The 23,286-nt window shown below is 36.5% G+C and overlaps 1 protein-coding gene across 1 annotated transcript in view; it reads left to right on the top strand.

The window, feature by feature from the left end:
* The first annotated feature begins 1,749 nt into the window (after positions 1-1,749).
* The window catches only part of klu (zinc finger protein klumpfuss), an 88,418-nt gene continuing 66,881 nt past the window's right edge, over positions 1,750-23,286 (top strand). Inside the window, exons 1-2 of the mRNA XM_018551617.1 lie at positions 1,750-1,929; positions 21,487-21,675. Of these exons, the coding sequence (XP_018407119.1) occupies positions 1,750-1,929; positions 21,487-21,675 (369 nt within the window). The remainder of the gene's footprint in view (positions 1,930-21,486; positions 21,676-23,286) is intronic.

The raw sequence follows: 23,286 nt of genomic DNA, 5'->3' as shown, positions 1-23,286 counted from the left end.
CAAAAGTCAGTCGTTCATATAATATTTTATATAATATAACGTTTAAAATTTAACAAACAAGAAACGAAAAAGAAGCAACCTAATTATTGATTTACTTAAAAAATTTTTAAGAAACGCGTATGTAAAAATGCAATCAAGTTTCATATAAATACATTAATTCTTCAAGAATAAATACGTATTTATACATATTACTTATTTGCTCTAATGAGAGAATATTACGAATTAAATCAAAATTTTTTTTGTATTTACTAATAGATACTTGTACAAAAGTTCATTTAAATCCACTCACTCGTTTAAAAGTTATTTGCCTAAAATTGCAGTAGAATATGGTAATGCGCTGCATAAGCCATTAAAAATCAAATAATTTATTGTTATGTTTTTTGCAGTTAGGGCATATTTACGATACCATTTTTTTTTTACCGATAATGGCTAATACTGATTTTTTTGGTTTATTCGTTGGCTGATATTTTTATTGATCTTGTACAGCCAAAACTCCCTTAATTGATCATTCTCTGGTCATTTAATCTTTTTACATTCGGCCACGAGAATCGGGATGAGCATTCAAAACAAAAGTCTTGTAGAGAGATAACTTCATTAAGCACGAGTGGCAGGAGGACTACTCGGAATAATACTTATCTTACCATGAAAGGTAGTGACTGTAACGAACAAGCAAAGTTTTAATGAAAAACACGGCATGGATCATTAGCGCTGAACGATATTTACGAGCATCGAGCGCGTGAATGGCTTAGATTCCGACGTAAACCGAGGATATAAAAATTTTTCTGAACCAGCTTTCGCGCGCACATCGCCTTCTCTACGTATTAATGGGTCATCAAGCTTTCCTCCTTTCCCTTTTTTTTTCCCTCTTTTCGAACTTGTACGAGCCGAGGTAAAGGAGGATTTCACGAGCGATGTCGTGCATGCCCATTGGCCGAGCTCGTGAAAGTAGGGGCGCAATTAAAAACGGTCGTGGAGGAATCGTACGATACGCAATTTGGCGCTAAGTCCATGAAATACCGGCGACGTTAATCGCCCGTGCTACCTGGCGCACGATCATAAATGTAAACGCGCCGGGAACGCTACGGTTATCCCACAAGTTTTGACGAGGCTCATCTCGAGAGGGGGCGGCAAAAGGAGAAAGAAGCCGACGAAGTCGAAGTGGTCTCTCGAGCCGCCTCGTTAGCTAACGTTATAGTAACATTACGCTCGACGGAAGAAAACTCTCGTGGAAATTAAAATATTAATCTTTGGGATTATATTAATGCCGGGTTGGCTTTTTGTATGTTACGAGTATAATACGGTATGTTATATTCGTGATATTTTTTTAGATGCACGCTGTAAACGATTTTGATGCCCGGAGAAGCGACGTCGCGTCAAGAAAGTTTAACGTCTGCATACGCAATGTGTATTTATTTAACGATTACGAGTAAAAAATCTACTCCAATTTGCTCTCGAATAAATGCACAGAACTCTGTTCAATTTCATTCTATCATATATATATTTTGTGCAATAAATTATACAGTTTAGATAATTGTATGTGTAATAAAAGCAGCGTAAACTATATGTAACTTAACTAATATATTTAATTCAATACATTTCAAATAATTTCTCTAAAATATATATTGAGTAATGAATTCATCCAAATCTGATATGACTTTAATAAAATAAATTTTTGTGTATAAATATATACCTTTAATATCGCCAGTTTTTAATCGTGGAAAAAATCGTCGGCGGTTCGTAAACTCGAACATGAAAACAATTACCATAACAATCGGCAAACAATTATTCGCAAACCTGGAAAAAATCCCAAGAGAACCGAGAAGAGAATACTTTGAAAGAGAAACCGTGGATAAGTTGCCAAACTTCGACCATCATCACGGATTGCCAAATAATCTGTTAAGTGTTTCGCGAATGTCCGCGGAATTGCCGGTAAGTAGATATGCCACGGAAGAATGGAGGGGAAAAAAAGGGAATCCCGGAAACGGGAAGAACGGGCAACACATTGCGGCAAAAACGAGAGACACAGCTGGTTTCTTCCCAGCGAAGAAAAAGACGCGAACTTCCTGTTGTACCGCGCGGACGCAGATTTACTTTTCGGCGAAGCGAAATTAAATTTTATGTCCAAGAAGGCAATAATAAGGCCGCTGGGAAACGTGAGAACGAAGGAGAAACAGACGAAACTACTGCGGGGTGATAATTTCACCGCGTAAAAAGGAGAATAGCACCTTGTATTTGAGCTTTTCTTTTTATCAAGTGACTGTTTTCGCGTCTCACGATAGTTACTTAATTCTTGCATTAGCAAAAGGAAAAATAACGAATACAATATATTTTCTAAAGTTGTGCAAAATAAAGCAGGCAAAACATAAAGATAGATGTACGACATTCGATCTGTTAAGGTATCGCTTATAAATTCGCGAATTGAAAAACAATGTTTGAAGAAACGAAGCGAACGGGAGATATTGCTTTGTCAGGAAAGGTATAGGATATTCCTTGAGAGAGCATGTCGAGGTGTCCGTGGCCATCGCGTAGGCGGGCACATCGATAGAGCTTACATGCTCCTCGGCATGTGCAAACCAGACTTGGTGGTTGCTCGACTTTTTCGATTACCTCTCTGCCTTTTTTATTTGCCGCCGCGTCAGACCAGCACGATGGGGCTCATCGCTAAGAGAAAACGAGAGGAAGAAAGAAAAAGGGAGACCGAGATGCGATGTTCGGCGCGTGGGAGGAACGCTTCGTTCGTTCGCTTCGTTGTGTTGGAGAATCGAATTTTAATAGCCTGGATGCCATCGACGATTCTGGTCGATCGCGCAACTCCCGCCGCAAAAGAATGCGAGCGACGATGGTAAATAATTATGGATTCAAACATTAAATTCGTGCTTGTAAATATAGAAAAAAAAATGTCGTTTTTGTGTGAGAGATTTATACCGTTCTTATCAGCACACACAGTTAAATTTATAATGTAAAATTGTACCTGTAACTTGACTCACTTTTAATCACTTCTATTTTGATCACACTGAATTCTACTAACACACACGTCGTTAATTTAATTAAAACAACAAAGTTAAATAATTTAGTTCGACACAAAATGTATTAAATTTGATTTAAATTTAGTTTATGAGTTACTAAATACATACGTTAATATATAATACATGTTTGAAACTAATCACAGAAAGTGAATTATTTATATTGACACACACATAAAAGTTAAAAATAATATTATTTTTTGAACTCACAAAGTTATCATTATTTCTTTAATTTCTAACAGTGCCTGATAAAATGTAATAAAATACTAGCTTGTATCAAAGTCGACGAATTAAAAATACAATTCTTTTGATCTCTACTCTAAAATGTACAAAAAACGACGAGAATTACCCGCGCGTATTATCGTTATAAAGACATGCGGAATTTTAATTAAGTTCTTTCAACCGCTATGGAATTAGCACACAACATCATACGCGGGCGCGGAGATTAATTCAAGCGAATAAATACGCGATTTCGATCGATAATTACCATCGACGTAACCGACATTGTCTTAAAAATTACCCTTCATTCCGCAACAAGATACGCTAATGGGAGCGCACCTGCTCGCGAATATTGGCTTCCACGAAGACCCCCGGCTTCGACGAAATCGCATCGCGGAAGGTTCAAGGCACTCCGCCCGTAGATTATGCACGCCTGTCCTCCTACTCCTCCCGAATGGCGAAGTCGAGCATCGACTGTACTCGCGCGCGGTATGAATATGCAACGCGCGTCCATCGCGCGCGTAAGCACAAGCGTGTTAAGCCTCATCTACAGTTGAGGGCACTCAGGACAAGCTCACATAACATGCAAATCTACTTGTTCCTCTTTAAGTCGTTCCCTGATGTATTACATATATAACATCAGTGACAATAATAATGTACGATACGACAAAAATTAGATACACTCCTAAATTATCTATTAATAATAGAATATGGCAATATTATTTATATGTATACGAGTAAGATTTAAAAGTCGTCGACAAATAAATTCACAAACGATACTAAAGTCTGGCGTGGCGCGACCGTAACGATATTCAGCACAAAGTACAAGCATAAAGAACCCTCTCTTCGAGCATGTACCAGAAAGCGATTCGAATCTCACGTGCGTTGAGACTCGCCTTAACATCCGCATTAGACATCCTCTGCGAAAAATGCACGCGTGCTCGAATGTGGAAGCGGCTTGAAGGCGCGCTCACACGCGCGTGCGGCGGCGCAGTGACGAATGCGTGCTGGGTATTACATCGGTAAGCACGCGTGTAAAATCGTACGTGCGATACACGTGCGTGTCGAGGGTGAGGCTCATGTGGGTGATTCTCTCCGTTCCGCCCACGCACCTACGTTCGCTTCTTGCTCACGTGCGACGACTGTACCTCGAATGGCAATAAATATCAATGAACTCTCTTCGTACCTGTCTCGCGTTAATTACCCGAGACCATTTCTTACTCACGAGACCTAAAGAAACCTCGAGAAAAATAAAGGTCCTCTTAATTACACGTAGCAGACGTCCCATCCCGGCGCTTTCATTCAAGTTCTGGCTCTCCGAGAGGATATTAAAAGAAGGCTTTCGGGTTTTAATACCGTTAATGGCTATAAACATCATATTAATAAGATAAAGTGTGCTTTAGCGGATGTATCTGCCACTCGAAATCTCGATAGCAAAAAGTCGCGTGATTTAATCCAGTAAATTAATTTGAATCCGGTAGTTCGTTAACGCAGGATTCTATATAAGCGAAGACACTGGTAGTGCAGATTTAATTAAAATTCCTTAAAGCTGTAAAGAACGCTGTTAGAATCTTAGAAGCACGCGAATAGTTGGAATGCGCAGCAGGTAGTGCTTGATGTATTTTTAATTAATTGTTCATATAAAAATTAGATATATATATATGGATATACCATCTATAAATAGTGCACACTATAAATATGTAATAATGCATAAATATATTAGTATATTTCAAAATTATATATATTTACTCTAAAACTTGCAGCAAAGAAAAAGCAATTAATTAATAAGAAAAAGAAAAAAACAAAGAAATACGTGAAAAATGTTCACGTAGATGTAAAAAATGGAGATATAAAGAAGAATAGTTAGGCATATTGACACGATACTATGCGTCTTTTATGCGTTGGCGATTCTCTTGTTCGCATAAATTTGCTTCAACAGATAGACGGGAAATGCCCAAACATTTGATTAAATTTATCTATTATGCACATTTAATTTTGTACGGACTTTCTCCTTCGATATTTAATTTACACGTGTATCGTTCATGTAGCAAACGAAATTATTTTGCACGTTATACAAAAAAGTTTCACTAAACGAAAACATTTTTCAGTAAATAAAAAAGCTCAAATGACATAGAAATTTGAGATAATAGAGCATGAATTTTAATTTTTTTGGAGAAATATAATAATTTAAGAAACGCAATTATAAATCTTGACGTTGTTAAAATGTTAAAAATTCAGTATATATATATATATACAAACACAAAATTAATTATATAAATATAATTTATATATTAATATAAGTATCATATATGTCTGTTGTCTGGTTTACAATATTTTTTCATGCTTTATTGTATGCTAGTGTTATCAAAGCCGAACAAGTCGCTCTTTCGAGGAGAGACACTAGTACTCCATATACGTCGCGTGTGGACTCGATATCCGTCTCGTAAGATCTCGTGATACGTCGACTCACGCATTATGTCAGCCGAGAGGGTTCCGGATTTATACACGAATCGTCGTCCGACCGGCGCCTTTATCGTCGCGCGTTCAGGTTTTCAGGGTTGTCGAATCGGTTTCGGTTATCTAAATTGCATCGGAATCGATGTCGGTGCCCACGGCTTTGCCGCGGCGTCATAAACCAGCACCTGTTGATACCGACGCGTGCACGGGGTGGTCCCGCACGTTGCCGATGGACGACGTGTAAAAAACACGGGGACCGCAAATACTTCCACTTGAAATATCATCGTTGAAAGAATTCGTTTCTTTTTATCATTTATGGATGTGTCAAGCTGAGCAGAATAAATACTTTACATATGAATGAGACAACGAGAAAGAAAAATGGAATATAAAGTACAACTTAAATCGAAAAAATCGAATAATATTTTAGGAGAAATTCTTTAAACAGAACTATTTATCGCAATTTTTTCAATCTTCGCGATAAGTCAGTAAATAAATCTCGTTTCAATTTTCGTTAAGAAAAGACAAACCGAAAACCAATTGAAAAATTTTATTTATTTATTTCAATTAAAAATTTCTTTGTTTTTAATATTTATAATTATAGAATATTGTTGCAAACAATATTGTTCATTAAAGAGTGTTCGTTTTATTCACGAGAAAATATTGTTTCTCGAACATTTGTTTCAATTTGTTACGTATAAAGCATCGTTGCAATATTTTTTTTTTTTTAATAGATTTAAAATACTATAACGTTTATGTCTGTTATTAAAAATTGCCACCATTCAGTGAATGAACAATTCTTCAACAATGTTATTCTACTTTGTCGTCTTCCTCTAGTTATGTCGCCATACTTCGAGCGACCGAGCCGGTGAAATGGTGCAAAACTTGTTTGAAAGTTGGTTATTTTGAGTTTCCGTTGGTAGAAGGACCGCAGAGAGAGGAATTCCTGGAACTGGTCGACCACACGAACATCCAACTTGTGCCGCGTGCGCGCGTCCGCCAGAAGGTAAGCCAGCTCACTTCCTTTGTGGAATATTTCATCGTCTGATTAACGTACGGCCTCTAATCACTCACACGCGCGTTTCTCACCGACGCGTTTGCGGCCTTAAGCTACATACACACGAGCGACGAGCGCATACTAGCCGCGGGACTTACACGAGTTCGTCGCGCAACACTTGTCACGGTACGATAATCTGACATTGAATAATGAACTGTGAATAATTACGCAAGGTGAAAGGCACGCCACCGGCTCTTCTGGCTCTTTGAGACGTTTTGACGTTCCGGAAGGCTCGCCGTCTAACCATCGATCGTGGGTGAGCTCGTAAAGTCGAGGTCGCTGCGCGACCTTCCAAGGTGACCAAGACGTGCGTTTGAACGCAATCTATACGCGAATGCGTCTATATTTCACTCGTTCATTCATTACTATTACACATCATGTTATTATTTATAGTAAACACTTCCTTATACAATAGCTATTGACAATTGGAAATTTTTACTTGCAAGATCTTTCTCTTAATCAACCTTTTGTAAATCAATTTTATAACATCTATACATTTATTTCTCTCTATATTTTTTACTTTCTACATTTTTTTTAATTTTTAACAATGCTTATTGATATAATATTTCTTGTTATGCATATAATTGTTATATATGTATTGTTGATGTTTGCTCTACGTTTAATTTGAATAATTCATACTTTGATTTGAATGCTATGAATAATTACTATAACAGTACGGTCAGCAAACAATACGTATGATTACTGATAATACTATTACATTCATATACCACGCATTTCATATCGTATTTTCAGTTGATTTCTCACGCAGGATTAATTCTAGCAGATAATAAATATTCACACACTCTTCCTCCGTTCTTTTTTACACAGCCGCACAATATAGAAATATTATTCTCTATTTTTATCTTTAGAGAAAGCAGAGTAAGGAAGTTTAACGCTTTCAAACTATTTCCCTTTCCCAGGCATCGTTATGAAAGCAATTCGATTATGTTCCGCATCTGTGAAAGGGATTATATTCTGTATAAACTGCAGTGATTTATTGGTGAATTGACGTTATGCGCTTAGAAGAGAACCGTGTCGAAACACCAAGAGACAAAGACGGAACGAGTTGGCTCTACAGGCTCATTAATTTTCTCTATTAATGACTGCAATCAGCGGTACAAGTGTGCCCGGTGAGCGCTCAATTCTGTTCTCGATTACGAATGATCCTCGAGATACGGTGCCGACGCCTAATCATCATCGGAAGGAGCGCCGGTAATCATTGAAGACTCGGCAAAGATCTCTCTATCAACCTTATAATATTGTCGATTCACGTTCAGTATTCCAATGAAAATAAATTATAACAATTTATAGAATCAATTACTGGTGATATTTGTGGTGCATTTCAAATGGAAAAGAAATACCAGCAGATATAAATAGAATTCAAAAATAACATCATTCAGAATGAAAAAGAATTTTGAATGAAATTATTCCTGAGAAACTATAAAAGTTATAATTAAGAATAATTAATTTTAAAGCTATAATTTCTATTGTTTATAAAAACATAAACATTTTTTATTTTTATAAATAAATGCATAAAGATCAAAAAATCTAAGTTCCCAAAGAATTTTCGAAAGAAATAAATATATAAAAATAAAAAATTTTTTTAATCCCCATATTTAAAGAATTTGCAAATATAAAATTTCAATATATAATCTTTACCAATCTTTAATATAGTTCAAACATGTTAAAATTTCATAATTTACAAATTTGAAGACGTCAATTAAGAAAAAGCAAGATTAACTAACAATAAGATGCAGGTCAGTCCACACTATTCAGCATAAATAACAAGAATAAGTATATGATAAGTAGTTGCAGGTTTGGGTTGTCAGTTCTTCGCTAGTTGAACGGATAGATAATCCTTCGGTGTGAAGGGCTGTGAAAGGAGCTATTTCATGGCACTCTTCTAGTCTACCGTAAAAGAGAGAGCGGACACATCCTCCTTCCTTCCTCAGCTGTCCGAGTTTCCCACAGTACTCCACGAAGGGGTGAGCTTTGTTTCGGATAAGAAGGTCTAGTCAACTATCACCCTCCTTCTCACTATACCCTGCCTTGTGTCGGTTTTCACTACCAGCGATTTATCGACAGCGAATCGTGAAAGTTTATGTACCGAAAGTTTATGTGTTGCGCTGTGTTTGCGTCGAGCTCTCTTAACGACCGGTTTCTCTTCGAGGGATGATCGAGGAAAGCACCCCCCTTCTTGTTCCCCGAGAAAATGTGATGCGTATCGATTCGTCATTCTGAAGGGAACTTTGTGCCCACAAACACCAACGAATTTCGTGACAACTACAGCGTAGGAAAGGCGAAAAATACAGGACATTTCAAAACCGTCGTTGTGTGTTTTAATGATAGGTGTTAAAAGAATCACTTATTGTTAGTGATTTATTTAATTGTATCACAGTAGTTTTTTTTGAAATATAGTTTATCTGAATAGTGAATATTGAAAAAGTTTGCAAAGTATAAATTTACCACTATAGAAAAATTATATTTATATTATATTTAATATTAAATATATATAAAAATAAAAATGTAAATAAACAACAAAATTTTCTACGTATTCATAGAAATTTTATATAGTCTAAAGATAGTATTAAATATGTATATATCAATAGCATTGTCAAACAATGATTTGTATATATTGTGATATAATACCAATAATTATTTAATAATAGTATATAAAACATTTTAAGATAATGATTAGCTTCATCGTTCATTTCTCTATCGAGAAACACACTTGCTACGTTCATCGAACGGCTTTCACAGCACTCAGCCATCATCTGAATAATGCACGAGTCAAAACTGAATATGGATGGGACCTAACGGCGCGTTGATCTTACGAAAAGACAATAGCGGGTAGACAAAGGTAAGACGGAAAGAAGTCGATTTGGAGATTAAAAAAGAAAGATCGATTCGAAATGGACATCTCCGATATGGCGAGGGTGGGAAAGTGAGGCTAATAGCACGACTATGTGTATAGTGGGCGTTTAGGACCGGTTGTGTGTGTGTGTGTGTGTGTGTGTGTGTACTTGTGTGTGTTGCACGTGTGTGGCTTTCCTCTGTACAATATGAACCAGGAGCTCGTTAATGCGCGTGCACGCCGTAACATAATGCGCCATCGAGCAACGCTAATAGTTGTTTCGTACCGACGACAACCTCGTGAAATAGGCCTCTCATGCTGGCCCATGTATCGTACGCTGGTGCTTGTACGATCCAGCCGCCCACGCGGACCGCGGATGATTCACGCGACGCCTTCTTCGACGAGCCGACGCTCCTAAAGGACTGTAAATTTGTCTTCTTTACTTTCTTTATCCGAACCGTTCTGTGTATAATGTGCTCCCCCTTTCACGATGCTCGATGAAAATTGACGACCACGCGTTAAATTTTCAGCCTAACTTCCTCGACGATGTCTACGTAGCGATTTGCGCAATTTACCTTAACAAGTAACGATTTATAATAAAATTATGACGATGATATGTTAATACTATAAGTTAAGTAAGCGCATTTATGAAGATGACAATGTAGTCTGTGTTAAAAAATTATAATAACAAATCTATTAGTTAATTTTAAAAGTATTTTTAATTTTATCTTAAATTTCATTAATAATATAATTTATTTTTCGTAACTTTCTTAAAAAAAATAAATTATAAAACCACAGCAAATATTCTAATAAAGATCTTAATATTAGAAGAAAAATTCGTTGCATTAATGCATATCGTAGAAAAATTTCCAAAAAGTTTATGTAATTTATATATAAAAATAGAAATTTAAATTTCCTAAATAAAAATTCGATCAGAGCAAAATATGTATTTTACGACAGGAAGGCGTCCGTCAATTTGTGCCAACTTGGTTGTAACTCTCATTGTAACAAGCGGCGTTATTACGTCGTAATGTCAGAATAATGGCAACTCTTACTAGAACAATGGTGTTGGCGACACAACGACATACCGCCGCCCCGGACACCTTCGCTCGTGGGCAAACACGATGTTTCTTTTTCCCCTCTCGCAAAGGAAGGCATCGTGTGGTGCAGCAGACGCATCATTGTGTAGCGCGGTCTTTGCCACCTACGTGAAAATTTTACGGGATGTATGAGCGCCTCTCTATAGTTTGCATGAACGACTCTCATTTCAGTAAAATACGTATTAGATTTTAATACACGCAATATTCTAACATAAAAAATTTTCTGTATATTCTAATTAATCAAAAGGTACTTTAACTAGCACAAATATCTTCGTATCAAAACTAATAAGTAATAATTTAATTAATCATCAATCTTGTACATTTCTCATTCCGCTCAAGAAATTTGGAAGAACGATTTCGGTAATGTCATCGACCTTTGGACAGGAGCGTCCAGGTGTATGTCTCGTGGCTTGTTTTCCGGAATCTCAGCACGCATGAAAACGCAATCGGATGATACCGATGGAGGGTACCGATGGAACGCGCGGTAGGCGAGTCTCTTCACTTTCACAGCTGAACGGTAAACGTTCCCCTTCGCATCTTGCGCGATCAAGAGGGTGACGTGTTCACGTAACAAGAATGTGCTACGTATAAAGGGGGAAGAAGTAAAGAGGGAATAAAGGAAGGGAATGCAGCTCTGTAGTTCTTCGGAAATATGCACTGGCGGAACCGGAGGTGTGCTTGCATTCGTTGCGAACACATGGGGGGATGGTAACAAGTACTGCCACGTGGGAGTGAATGCTTTAAAAATTCTATTACAATACTTCCTCCCCTACAATCCAAAGAAATGTCATCGTTTTTTGCGTAACGCGTACTTATTATTTGATCAGGCTGGACTTTCACAGTCAAAAAATTTTGCGAATTACAATTACGCCATAAAATATAGTACTATTTCAATAAATTCTGTACCTTTAATTTAATTTCGACTTTGCAATTACCTATAAAATTGAATCACTCACTTTTTAACAATTAATTTTGTCAAAAACATAATTATACATTAATTGTACGTTAATTGATATAAATGCCTTCTATTCCTTTTTCATATATTCTTATCATTATATTATTATTATTATATATACTTTAATATTTTTTATCTTAATTCTTAATATGTAAAATTCAGAGAACATAATTTCTCTAAAATCACGTACACATTTAAAACGAAATTTAATATTAAATTTCAAAAAGAAAGATTTCTAGCACCTACTGTTAAAATTTCTTTTAGAAGCTCTATACAATTCCGATCTAGTACAAGCAGCCGTCTTTCATCGAAGATTTTACAGTTCATTGATTTTTATAGTAAACGTTTCACCTGTCGAAATTTTAGCGGGAAAACTTCGACGATGCCAAACTCGTCCCAATGCATTAAACCCACGACGTGAATCCCTCGTATAACGTTTCGACTGCGTGTACGGATCGAACGTGACAGTAAAGGTTCTCCGATGGTATTTTGGCGGGAAGCAATAAGGTGTCTTGCTTTTGAGACGCGCTTGCGTAGCTTGCGCAATTCCCACACAAGAACTGTACACGCACCAAAATTTCCCCCTCGTCATCCCCTCGTTAATAACTCCCTCGACAATAGAGGGACCGTTCCTTTAGGTTCCTCGAGCAGCGGGAGGAGAGGGATGCTGACTGGATAAAGACCGCCAGTTACCACCTGGAGGCACCGTACGCCTTAACGTGGGAGCTGCTTATTCGTGATATACCAGAGTTGTATTTTTTATATTTGCAATATATTCGCACTTGCAAAAATAAAGAAATAACTATCCAACGATAAGAATAAACACTGCGTAAATTACTTAGTCGCTTGTTCCAAGTCACCATGTTAGAACTCACAAACTTTTGAAAGAAATTTAGAAGAAACAATATAAATATAGGAAGTATATTATGTTAAGAGGAGTTTTACGAGGTGTTAATTTTCCCGAGAATCCTATCTTCCGACTGTTTTATGATTGCAATTTACGATAGTAACATGGATTGTATAAATAGTATACTATTTAAGAAAGAGTAATGTTTACTGATATACACACGATAGAAACACAAACCTAATGACTCACTATAATGTGGATAAAATTAACAAACAATTAAAAATGATATAAAGCATTAATTCAATCTAAGATACAATGTAAAACATATTAGTCTATCATCAATTCAGCAATTTACGATCAACATGAATGAAGAGAGATATAAGTCAAAGAAACATATATATATATATATATATATATAAAGATTTTTTGAGAACTCGAAGGATGCCAAACAGATACTAGGATTCAGTAACTCGTAGATCGTCAGCTAGGTATAAGATACAGTGTAAGGCATATTACGATCGGCATCCGAGCAATTTGCGATCTGCAATCGGCATGGATCGAAGATCACGTACCTGTCGCGTTGACAGCCTGGAGCTTGCCATCCGCCCTGCGTCGCGTTCCTCGTACGCGCGGATACGTACGGTTTATTCGGAGCTGCACCGTGGATCGACTGGCCGAGGTCAGGAGGTTCTGAATCATCACGATCCTTATCGGTCCTGTCGACTCTCCCGAGTTGCACGGGGATAGGTATCCGAGACAGCTAACCCTCGGTTGCTCGAAGATAAGTCACTGCATGTCTAAGCGCCGTAGCCGATTATCGTCCTCGTCGATCGTGCTCGATTATCTGCAATTCAAAATGCCACCAAGACGACGACGACGACGACACGACGACAAAGAAGAGGATGACGACGAAGCGCGCGGCGCGGCACTGTCTTTATGCGGGAGTGCTTCTGCCTCCGGCGAGCACCGATTTGCTCTCGCTCGCAATCAGCAACGTTGGTTACGTCGCTCACATTCGCATACACGTCACGTAGAAAGCCGTGCAATTTGTAGCACGACGGATTGAAAGATTTCGCATCGGCAAACCGAGCCGCGAATTAAGTCGGCAGTGAAACAAGAGCAATTGAAAATGTACAAGGAATGTTATAATTTGTATTATAGACTGTAGTAAATTTCGTGTAAAAAACTTGATTATTATATGCAGATTACTATACATATATTAAACTCTAAAAAAACACAAAATTTAAGTAACGCGAAAACGAAGCGTTATCAATTAATGTATTATAACAAATAAGTATGATGCGCACGTAATGAAAAGATTATCTATGTACATTACGTAACAAGAAATTTTATTGCTTTCAATCACATCCCCCTTATTCCTTACATTGGACAGAAGCAAACATAATCATATACATAACGTACTCAGGGAGAACAGATTACAATCATATTGTTACCAAAACACTATTTGAAGCAGCAACAACGGTGGACTTAATTAAAATACCGGTGCGAGTAACGGAGGGCGGTCGTGGGAAAGGTGCAGAAATAAAGCGCGGCGAGATTTTCGAAAGACGATATCGAGAAACTGCCTGTTTCCTCACAGAGGAGGTCTAGCCAGTATTTCGGCGACCCTCAGGGTCGCTCGAACCCTTAATCTAACCCCTTCGAGACGCGAACGTCTCTCATTTGCATGCGCGCGGTGCATGCAATACGTCTCCCCCTTCCTCCCTCTCTCTCTCTTTCTCTCTCCCTCGTTGTATATGTTTTCGTTCTTCTCGTTTGACCAAGTAAGCGACAAGTAAAAACGTAAAGTGACGTCACACTATTGCGAGAAGCAAGCAACCCCCGGCGAAACAGCTGCTCGCAAATTTCTCACGCGTCCAAAAGCCACCGCGAGACAATTGAACTTGATTCCGGTTCGCCTGGGGTGATTTCCTCGAGGTGTAACAGACGAGGGCGAAGAAACGAGGGAGAGATCCGGTCCACCCATATGGGCACGCACCTTCCGCCGCGAAGAGCCCGCCCCGGTGACGCTTCCGGAAAATCGATAGACAGGTGGAGCAGATGCAATCAAGATACCGCATGCTTAAATGACACGGAAATCGCTTAACGTCTCATCCAAGATATTTCGAGATCAAATATTATCTATTCATTATAAAATTGTTCATTATAAATTTTTAATACATCTGTACTGAGAAATTAATTGAAAAAAGAAATTGGAAACAATATTACGCTATTTGAAATAAAAAACACACACACACGCAGATAAATAAATCTCAATAAAATCCTTAAATTCTGTAAAAGTAGAGTAGTAGACGATTCTTCAGCTCATCGTCATGCTATAACATGATTTCATAGTCAGCCAATCCAGGATCCTTCTTTACAATATATTCTTTTGGAGACACGCACATGTGGCCGATCCTGGTTAAATCCTGGATCTGGGTCCTCGTCGAAATGCCGTGACGATCAGCAGCGGTTATCGATGTCGAACTATCTCCAGACGATTCGGCGATTCGACCTCATATTCAGAACGGAGGTCCTTGCGTCCTGATCCCGCTGTTTAACTCGGCTAGATATCCTGAGGTAATATGCATTCGCCAGCCCGTCGAATGAATTATGCAAACTCCCAGAGACCCGATCCGCACAGTCTTTATGCATCGATTTCCCCTCTTTCTTTTGTCTTATTTTTGTTTCTTTTCTACGACGCGCTTGCTCACTCCTGCTGACCTAGAACTTACAAACGTCTAGGAAAAAATGTAAGGATATTCCTGAAAATATATATCTTCACTAGAAAAATGTCTTATTCATACTTACTTGACTTGATAACAAATGAAATAATTAATAATTAATTAGTCTCGAATATATTCGATATTATTTTACTATCACTGTCCAACAATTATTTATTCTTTAATCAGAAATGAAACAAAACAGACAGTTGCTGATTATCTAAGATTGATGATACAAACTTCTGCATAAAATATTATAAATAAAATATAATCATGAAATATGTAACAGATAACAAAACTGCAATAGAAATGTAATAAAATGTACATAATATCTAATGGAAATCTCTTAACACATCTAATGCGTAATGGATAAAAGTGATGTAGAAAATAGAACGCGGAGTGATTGTTTGTTATTCGCAACGACGGCACTGGCCGAAATATGAAATGCGTGCGTGTTGCTAAGCGAATTCAAGTCCGACCTAGCAATGGAAACTGCACTCGGCAAACTTACGAATCTAAATTCATTTATTCGACCGCGCGCGATCGACGCAGTCTGGTTTCCACAAGCGATGCAAATACCAAACAACGAGGTGTGAATCTGTTTGCAATTGCCTCCCACTCCGTAGTAATATCACCGTTAGATCTAAACATAATCGGCTCCAAAGCTCACATTTATAACACTCACGGAATATTTTCCAGGTAGTACTTATTAGTTCATATACGTTTTATACATATTTCTAAAGTTTTCTAAACGTATCTAATGTTTTACAGCCATTTAAGAAATATATATAAAATATATATATAAAACCGATATGCTGGGATTGGTACCATCAACAATATACAAATAATTAATGTTACTTGCTACAAAAGCCAGAAATTCAAAAAAATATCATTATTAAAGTTACAATTAAAGTCTTTATAGGAATATAAATAATTTTAAAAATGTTTAAAATCAGTTAGATAATTATAGAAACTATTGACATAAAAAATGTACTTAGCATCAATTATTGTTTATCGTATATAAAAGAAAAACATAGATACCTATCATCTTTACGCAGCATCGATGTTGTTAATCCATATTAATTTTTTAAATTTTAATCATTATTACATCAATGTAATATATTGATTTTGATCACAGCAATAAATAATTAATGACAAATATATTTATATTTTTCAGAATCTTGCAAGATTGTTCTGGGAAGTTGTCACTGTATACTGTGATTAAAAGAGGTGGAGTTCGATACGCTTGAACGATCGCCGTGATCGATAAAACGATTCCTCGCAAAACTCGTATATTGTCGACGATAAAAAAATATAAGACGTCGCAATTCAGTACGAACATAGAATTGCAACATGACTATTACCGGACTGCAGTAATGTGGAAACGTTTAATTGATGTGGTATCGACAACACTCCGTGATTAATTATTTACGATGTCGACAACTATGTTGTCCGTCCTTCCGTTAATCATTTGTTATATCGCACGTGCTCTGCATGCTTCATTCCAACTTGGCAAATGACTTTATTTATTAAGATCGGAATTAAGAACCAATAAAGCTTAATATTTAAATTACTTTTTGTATCGAGACTCGCTTTTCTGTAAATCCATGTAAAAAATACTTTTCGCCATTAAAATTATATTTTCTCTCTGTTCATTGATAAATATATTTATATAATACGTAAAAAATTAAATACAGATTTATAATTTCGTGATGATATAAAAATTTCTCCATCGTTTGTTAAAAATTGAAAATTTACGATAATTACAAAATTTCATAAAATTTTCTTTATGATATATCTAATATTAATTATATTCAGGTTGCTAAGAATTTTATTGTAATATAAAATAAAAAAATGCGAAATTGTATCATTTTCTCTCTTTTCTCAAACAACGACATGTATCTGTCTGGAATACCGTTAGATGTTGTGGCCGGTTGTCGTAAGAAAACAGTCCATTTATTTCATTGATTGAATAAAATTAATAACCACTCCATGTCTGAAGTTGCGTGCCTCACGAATATTCTTTCACGTGCACTGTACTCTCTTTCGCAATTTGGTAATTATTAAACTAATATCTCGCGTTTGTTTTTGTCGAAACTCGTAAATAAAACAAAGGATGACAAATTTTAATGATACATGATCAGAAATGAATTATGCAATATAATCTGATGCAATTTTAAAAATCATTAATTTTTATATTGAATCTTTGAAAATAATACAGATGGCTTTCATATTAAGTACTAAAATAATTTTTGAAGAATTGATCCGCGATTCAAATTACAAGAAATTTGTTTTCTCTGAAAGAGAAGATCGAGTAAATTCATTTTTATATTCGCAAGGAGAGAAAAGAGAGAGCGGCCATCGTGTCGCAGTTCATGACATACACGACAGAAGATGAATGCTCTGCGCTTTTGTGAGCGAGCCGCAACTCCTTGGGCGGGATGCGTGTTTTCTTCATCTCGGTCCGACACCGTGTGTGTACTCTTATGATGAATGTCGACATTAACTGAAACAATAATTCAATTAAGACTACCGTTATTCGCGGCTCGCTGGCATTGCGAAGTCGACAGGTATGTTGCTCGTGCGCGCGTACCTATTGTGTGTACTGCCTATAACATTGATGTCGATCGAACGATATACGATTGAAAGTCATTCGTAATTGATACCCGATTTGTCGTTAGTTATGAAACGAACTACACCGCGTGGTTTCAAAAGAATGTACTATAAGACGTATACACATGATTGACGTAAACACATAATTAGTGTGATTTATTGGACCTCAATGAAAGCGCACAATTTGTATTATTATTAGACAAAGTATATCAATTCTCTTATGTATATATATATATATATATGTCTGTTTGTGCGAATAAATATTTTACAATGTATTGTATTTATTTAACGCGTAAATGGCAAGACATAAAAATAAATTTCTTCATTTATCTCAGAACTGTCTTTAAACTTAATGCATTTTCTGCCCAATAAAACATAATATGTTATTAAATATAATTAGTGTTGATTAAATACTCCTCAGAACAGAATGTTCTTGCTTTCTCTTTACAATATCTTTTTTAATTTAAAAAGAAATTACTTTAATTTCAACTATAATTCGTGTTTTAACGTAAAAATATAACTCACGTCCGTTATTTACAACACTAATTCAATCAAACAAGTTTCCGTACTCTTGGGATTCGTGAATGTACGGAACCATTGTTTCTACCTCAGTTTCTACGTTTCGTCTGTGGCTTTCGGCTTCTCCACTCTCGCTCTCGGCGAGAGATAACGGCGTAGGAGAGAGACGAGGGTCCCTCACCGAGTATAATTATTAGTCACGCTGTGGTCAGGGAATGTATACCTGGACGTGGTCTGACCGAGACCAGCGTAGATTCCATGTTATTTCCGCTGATTACATTCATTATCGGATTTAAAGTTAGTAGACCCTTAGTTAAGAGCATCCCGAACGTCTCGTTGGCCTGCCGAATGCTACGACTCTAACCGAGACTTCTGACGCACGAACGAGGAACCACCGAGAACCATATATTAATTTTATTGAGCCGCACCGATTATTTTGATCTGTGTTGTTCTCTACTGGCCTCGTATTTCATTATTTCTCGTTTTGCCGTCGCAAAAAAGTAGACGTTTCCGTCGTTATTCGAAACAATCGAAATCGAATGAAATTGAGTAAAATTGATCATTCAATTTTTTTATACGAAGAAAATACTTACTGTAATTAAATAAGATTTAATCACCTCAAAATTTTACGTAAAAATACTTTGATGCACTTTAATTTTTTACATTAAAATTTTATTTAACTAACTTTTTCCACCAAAATATCTTTATTATAACTGAAGCATAAGAATTTGCTATTATAGTTTGTTATAAATATTTTTAAAACTTAACTTTCGCTTTAAATTGCTTATGATTCAGAAATTATTATAATAATGCACTTTAATACCTTAGTTCCAAAAAATAATAATTTTAAATTAAGGTAATAATGGTTTGATTGTAAAGCCAGAGCGAACCACAAGCTTTCAGATATTGCCTTGCGAAATACAAAGTTATTTATCAGCGGTGGAATTGCTACGCCCACGCAAGATAATTGTGCAAATTGCCTATATATGGTACATATGAAAAATGATTCGAAAATAAATGCTTGGGAGTTGTAAAACATTCCATATTTCTCTCATATTGATATCACAGAGTGTAGGAAAAACAATCAAGCGATCAGGTCGCGGCGCTGGGTCATCGCTTGAATTCAAAATATTTTGTCGAATAGCCACTTTTTTAGCGCAGTTAACGATAAAGTTATTCTTGCAGTTATGAAGATAAAATGGTTAACATATTTTTCTTCTAGTAATAAACAAGAAAAATCACATGTTTTAACCACGACGTCTCTAGTAAATTGTAATTATCTACCTACTTTTTATGTTTTTAATAAATTGAAAATATCTTTAATTCAATTTTAATTTAAATCTGACTTGATTTTTAACATGTATTCTTATATATTCAAATTATTATTGTAAAAGTTATTTTTCACTTAGAACAAATAATATGTTTTTAAACAACCACAATTGCGCACAATATATACTATTACGTTTTACACGATAAATTTGACCTTTCCATATTGCAGATGCATCAAAGCATGAAATGGATCAATGAAATCCACGACAGATTTTTCCGTCAGGCAATGAAATTGCTGATCGAACGATGTCATATTGGCCCCGATCGATACAATTGCGGCCAATTGTCGATGTTCTCGTTCTCGATCGATTGAATTTGCGGTGGGTGCTCGACATAGAACACAATACCATATCAACGCCGATGCGAATGGTACAATCAATGAGTGGTGTTTGGAACGCCCACACTGAAAATTACGCAAACACCGATAATCCGGTTTTATCGAATTTGATTCATAAATTATCTACGTAATTCGTACAGTGTACTTTCTTCAGCCAGTGTGTCTCCTGAATTTGCATATTCCAGTTCTTATCTTTAAATTGCCACGATAAACGAATACAAAAATATCATGTTATGAAGTGCGAATAATATGCGCGATAGATATTTTATTTTTAAACGCGTGATTATAAATGAATGTATAATTATAGAAAATAAATAAAATCGATATAACTAAATACATATTTAAAGCCGTCGGATAAAGATTGATATATCGAATTATTAACAATTCTTGTAAGCGTATTATGATAATTGTTATAATTCACATATATGTTATTGTTATCACACTGTCTTTTACATTTATTTTGTATATTGTGAAAAATTTATCAATCGCATATGGAAAAAACAAATAAAATTTCTGGATTGCAATTAAATAATATTATCTATTATTTAATCACAAAAGATAACATTACGCTATTGCACTTGCATTAAAATAAAATATGTTACATTGCGTGCGAAAAAATAATGGTATCGTTAAAATCTACGATCCCTCTAATTATTATTTGTAAACCTTCTATGTAATATACTCTGAGAAAGCCGGTCTTGATACGTCAAACGAGATGATGCTGGATAAACTCGTGTCTGGCTCCACTATCGATACATTAATTAAAACATCGATGCTCGGCCGTGACTGGCAGTGAACTCACGCCCAGATTCAATCATTCGAATATAACATAGCACTTTTATTTTGTTCCTGTCCTCTCGTTTGACATATCTTATTCTTTTTTTACGACGCCTGTTTTTGGTCTTTCATACAAACCCGTTTTTTAATCTATTTACTCTTGAAAAATGTCCTGCACAGATTAATTAAGAAATATCAAAGAGAATGTATAAAGAGTGTGATTAAATACTCAAATAATTATTTAGTTTCAGATTTGGATTTTCTTATTAAATCTTCATACTATATTTCTTTCGCGTTGTTGTTATATACCAATAAAATAAAACTTTATAACAAGAATTTTAGATAAATCAAAATAAAATACAATTAATATATTTAAAATACAGATGTGTGATTCTGATTGCGCTAAATATATTGTTTTTAAAGTACAAAACGAATACAAATAATTATTCCACATTATGTAACACGCAAAATATTAAAAAATTAAAAAATATAAATATATATGATATAATACATATTATACGCTATGTTATCAATCTTTCACTGTTACTAATACGATTATTTGCAGTAAGTACAATATTCAAAGTTCACTTTACAATTCGTCCCGTCGCGTGGGGACAGCAAAGAACCCTATACAAACTTCGCCACCAGTTGCTTTGAAATTACATCACTTCATGTGCAGCTACGCGCAGCGTGGGATACGACGAATAAATCTCAACCCCCGGTGGACGCGCTGGAGGCGGTAGCGGAAGACTTCCGAGAAGAGAACAGAGTACGTGCTCTACCCCCGGAGAAGGGCGCGTCTCTAAGGGAGGAGTCGTGCAGCAAGGATGCCGTCGAGGAGGCGGTGGAGGAGAAGGGACGAAGAGAGGTATCGGGATGTGGCGTGGGAACGGAGGGAGAGAATACTCGCTACCCCTCTCATCGTCGACTCGCTCATCGGAAGGGGAACAGCGGGGGGGAGGTGAGTTTTGCAACCCTGAGAGATGGTCGACAACGAAAATCGTCGTCGTCACTTAGTCGTTTCTCGTTCATTGACACGCGTGGGTTTGTTTTGCGACGTGAGACTCAAGTCTTGTTCGAGTGCGATTCGTGATAGAAGGAGAGAAAAGCACTTCCAGTTGACATTCCTTCGGATATGAATATATATTAGCCAATTTACTACAAGAACTTTTATCGTTAACGTTTCTTAACGACGCGTACTGTCTCGTAAAGAGTGTAAAAAAATATCATGGAAGCATATCGTGTTAGTTTTGAAGTGACTCTAGAAATTATCAATTTATCGATTTTTTATAAGACGTTATGAAATGAATGCTGTGTCTCAGAAAAATTATCAGATTGCTGCCTATATGAAAATCTCTTACGATGGTGGAGGTAATCCATCCAACGTACGTCAATGAGGACCGAAATTTTAAAGTGGTGAGTACAATAGATTATATAAAATAGTCCATAAACGGTATAATATTATAATACATAATATTATTAAAATCACTTGATAATCTCGCTAATAAGAATGTTATCTTTATAATTCGTGTAGTTAGTCTCAATTTGATGCGAGACGTTCTATTATGTATTAATGAATATTACACGTGTAATGGAAATTAAATTCATTGCGCATGTAATTACGACAAACGTTTGATCCAAAAACCGAGTATATAATACAAATATATATCTATCTATACCTCATATATCTTTCTATTCTACAATTTATTTGTTATTTCTGAAAAAAAAAAAATTTTGTATGAAAAAAGATTATCCAATAGCATTGATTTTATAAACTATGAATTAAACTAATGTAACATCCGATTATTCACATCAACCAAGCGTTGGTTACAGTACTATTAATTGTTAAATTGTCGAGTCTGCAAAATCTGCATAAAGCGTATGCTTATGCTCTGTGAAGCATATTAAGTGGCTTGAAAGATAAACGCATTTCAAGGGGGAGAGAGAGAGAGAGAAGTTAAAAAGAAGTTTTTTCGCAAATCGAACGAGACTTTACGAATGCGTGTAAAACGCCTGAAAAACCGGAGTATCGCGAGTATAATCGAAGGAGAAGCACTCGATTCGCGAATGAGAAGCTGAGACCGGTAGAGAGAATGGTGTAGAGAAAGAGAGGAGAGAACGAGCAAGACACCCGACGGAGGGAAGAGAGGGTGCCCCACGAAGGGGGAGCCTTGAGGAACGAGGGGAGACCGTGCGTGCCCCACTCCCGCGGACCCTCTCTCTCCCTACCAAGGCTCGTGTCGCGTGTCCCATCTCCCACTTCTCTCCTACCGATACGTACACCGACACCACCGCCGCCGCCGTTGCCGCGAATCCGGTGTACCCACACGCGCGATCGCGCGCGCCCCATGTGTGCACTGCATGTGGTTCTACTGTAGTTATAACCGCCAGTAGCCGCGCATTCGTTTCGATGGAAAAGTGCAGTATATTCTATTGATATGAAAGAAAGAGTGAGAGAGAGAGAGAGAGAGAGAGAGAG

This window comes from Cyphomyrmex costatus, unplaced genomic scaffold (genome assembly GCF_001594065.2).
Source record: "Cyphomyrmex costatus isolate MS0001 unplaced genomic scaffold, Ccosl1.0 scaffold10, whole genome shotgun sequence".
NCBI classification, from domain to species: Eukaryota; Metazoa; Arthropoda; class Insecta; order Hymenoptera; family Formicidae; genus Cyphomyrmex; species Cyphomyrmex costatus.
This window is presented reverse-complemented; position numbering and strand designations above follow the sequence as displayed.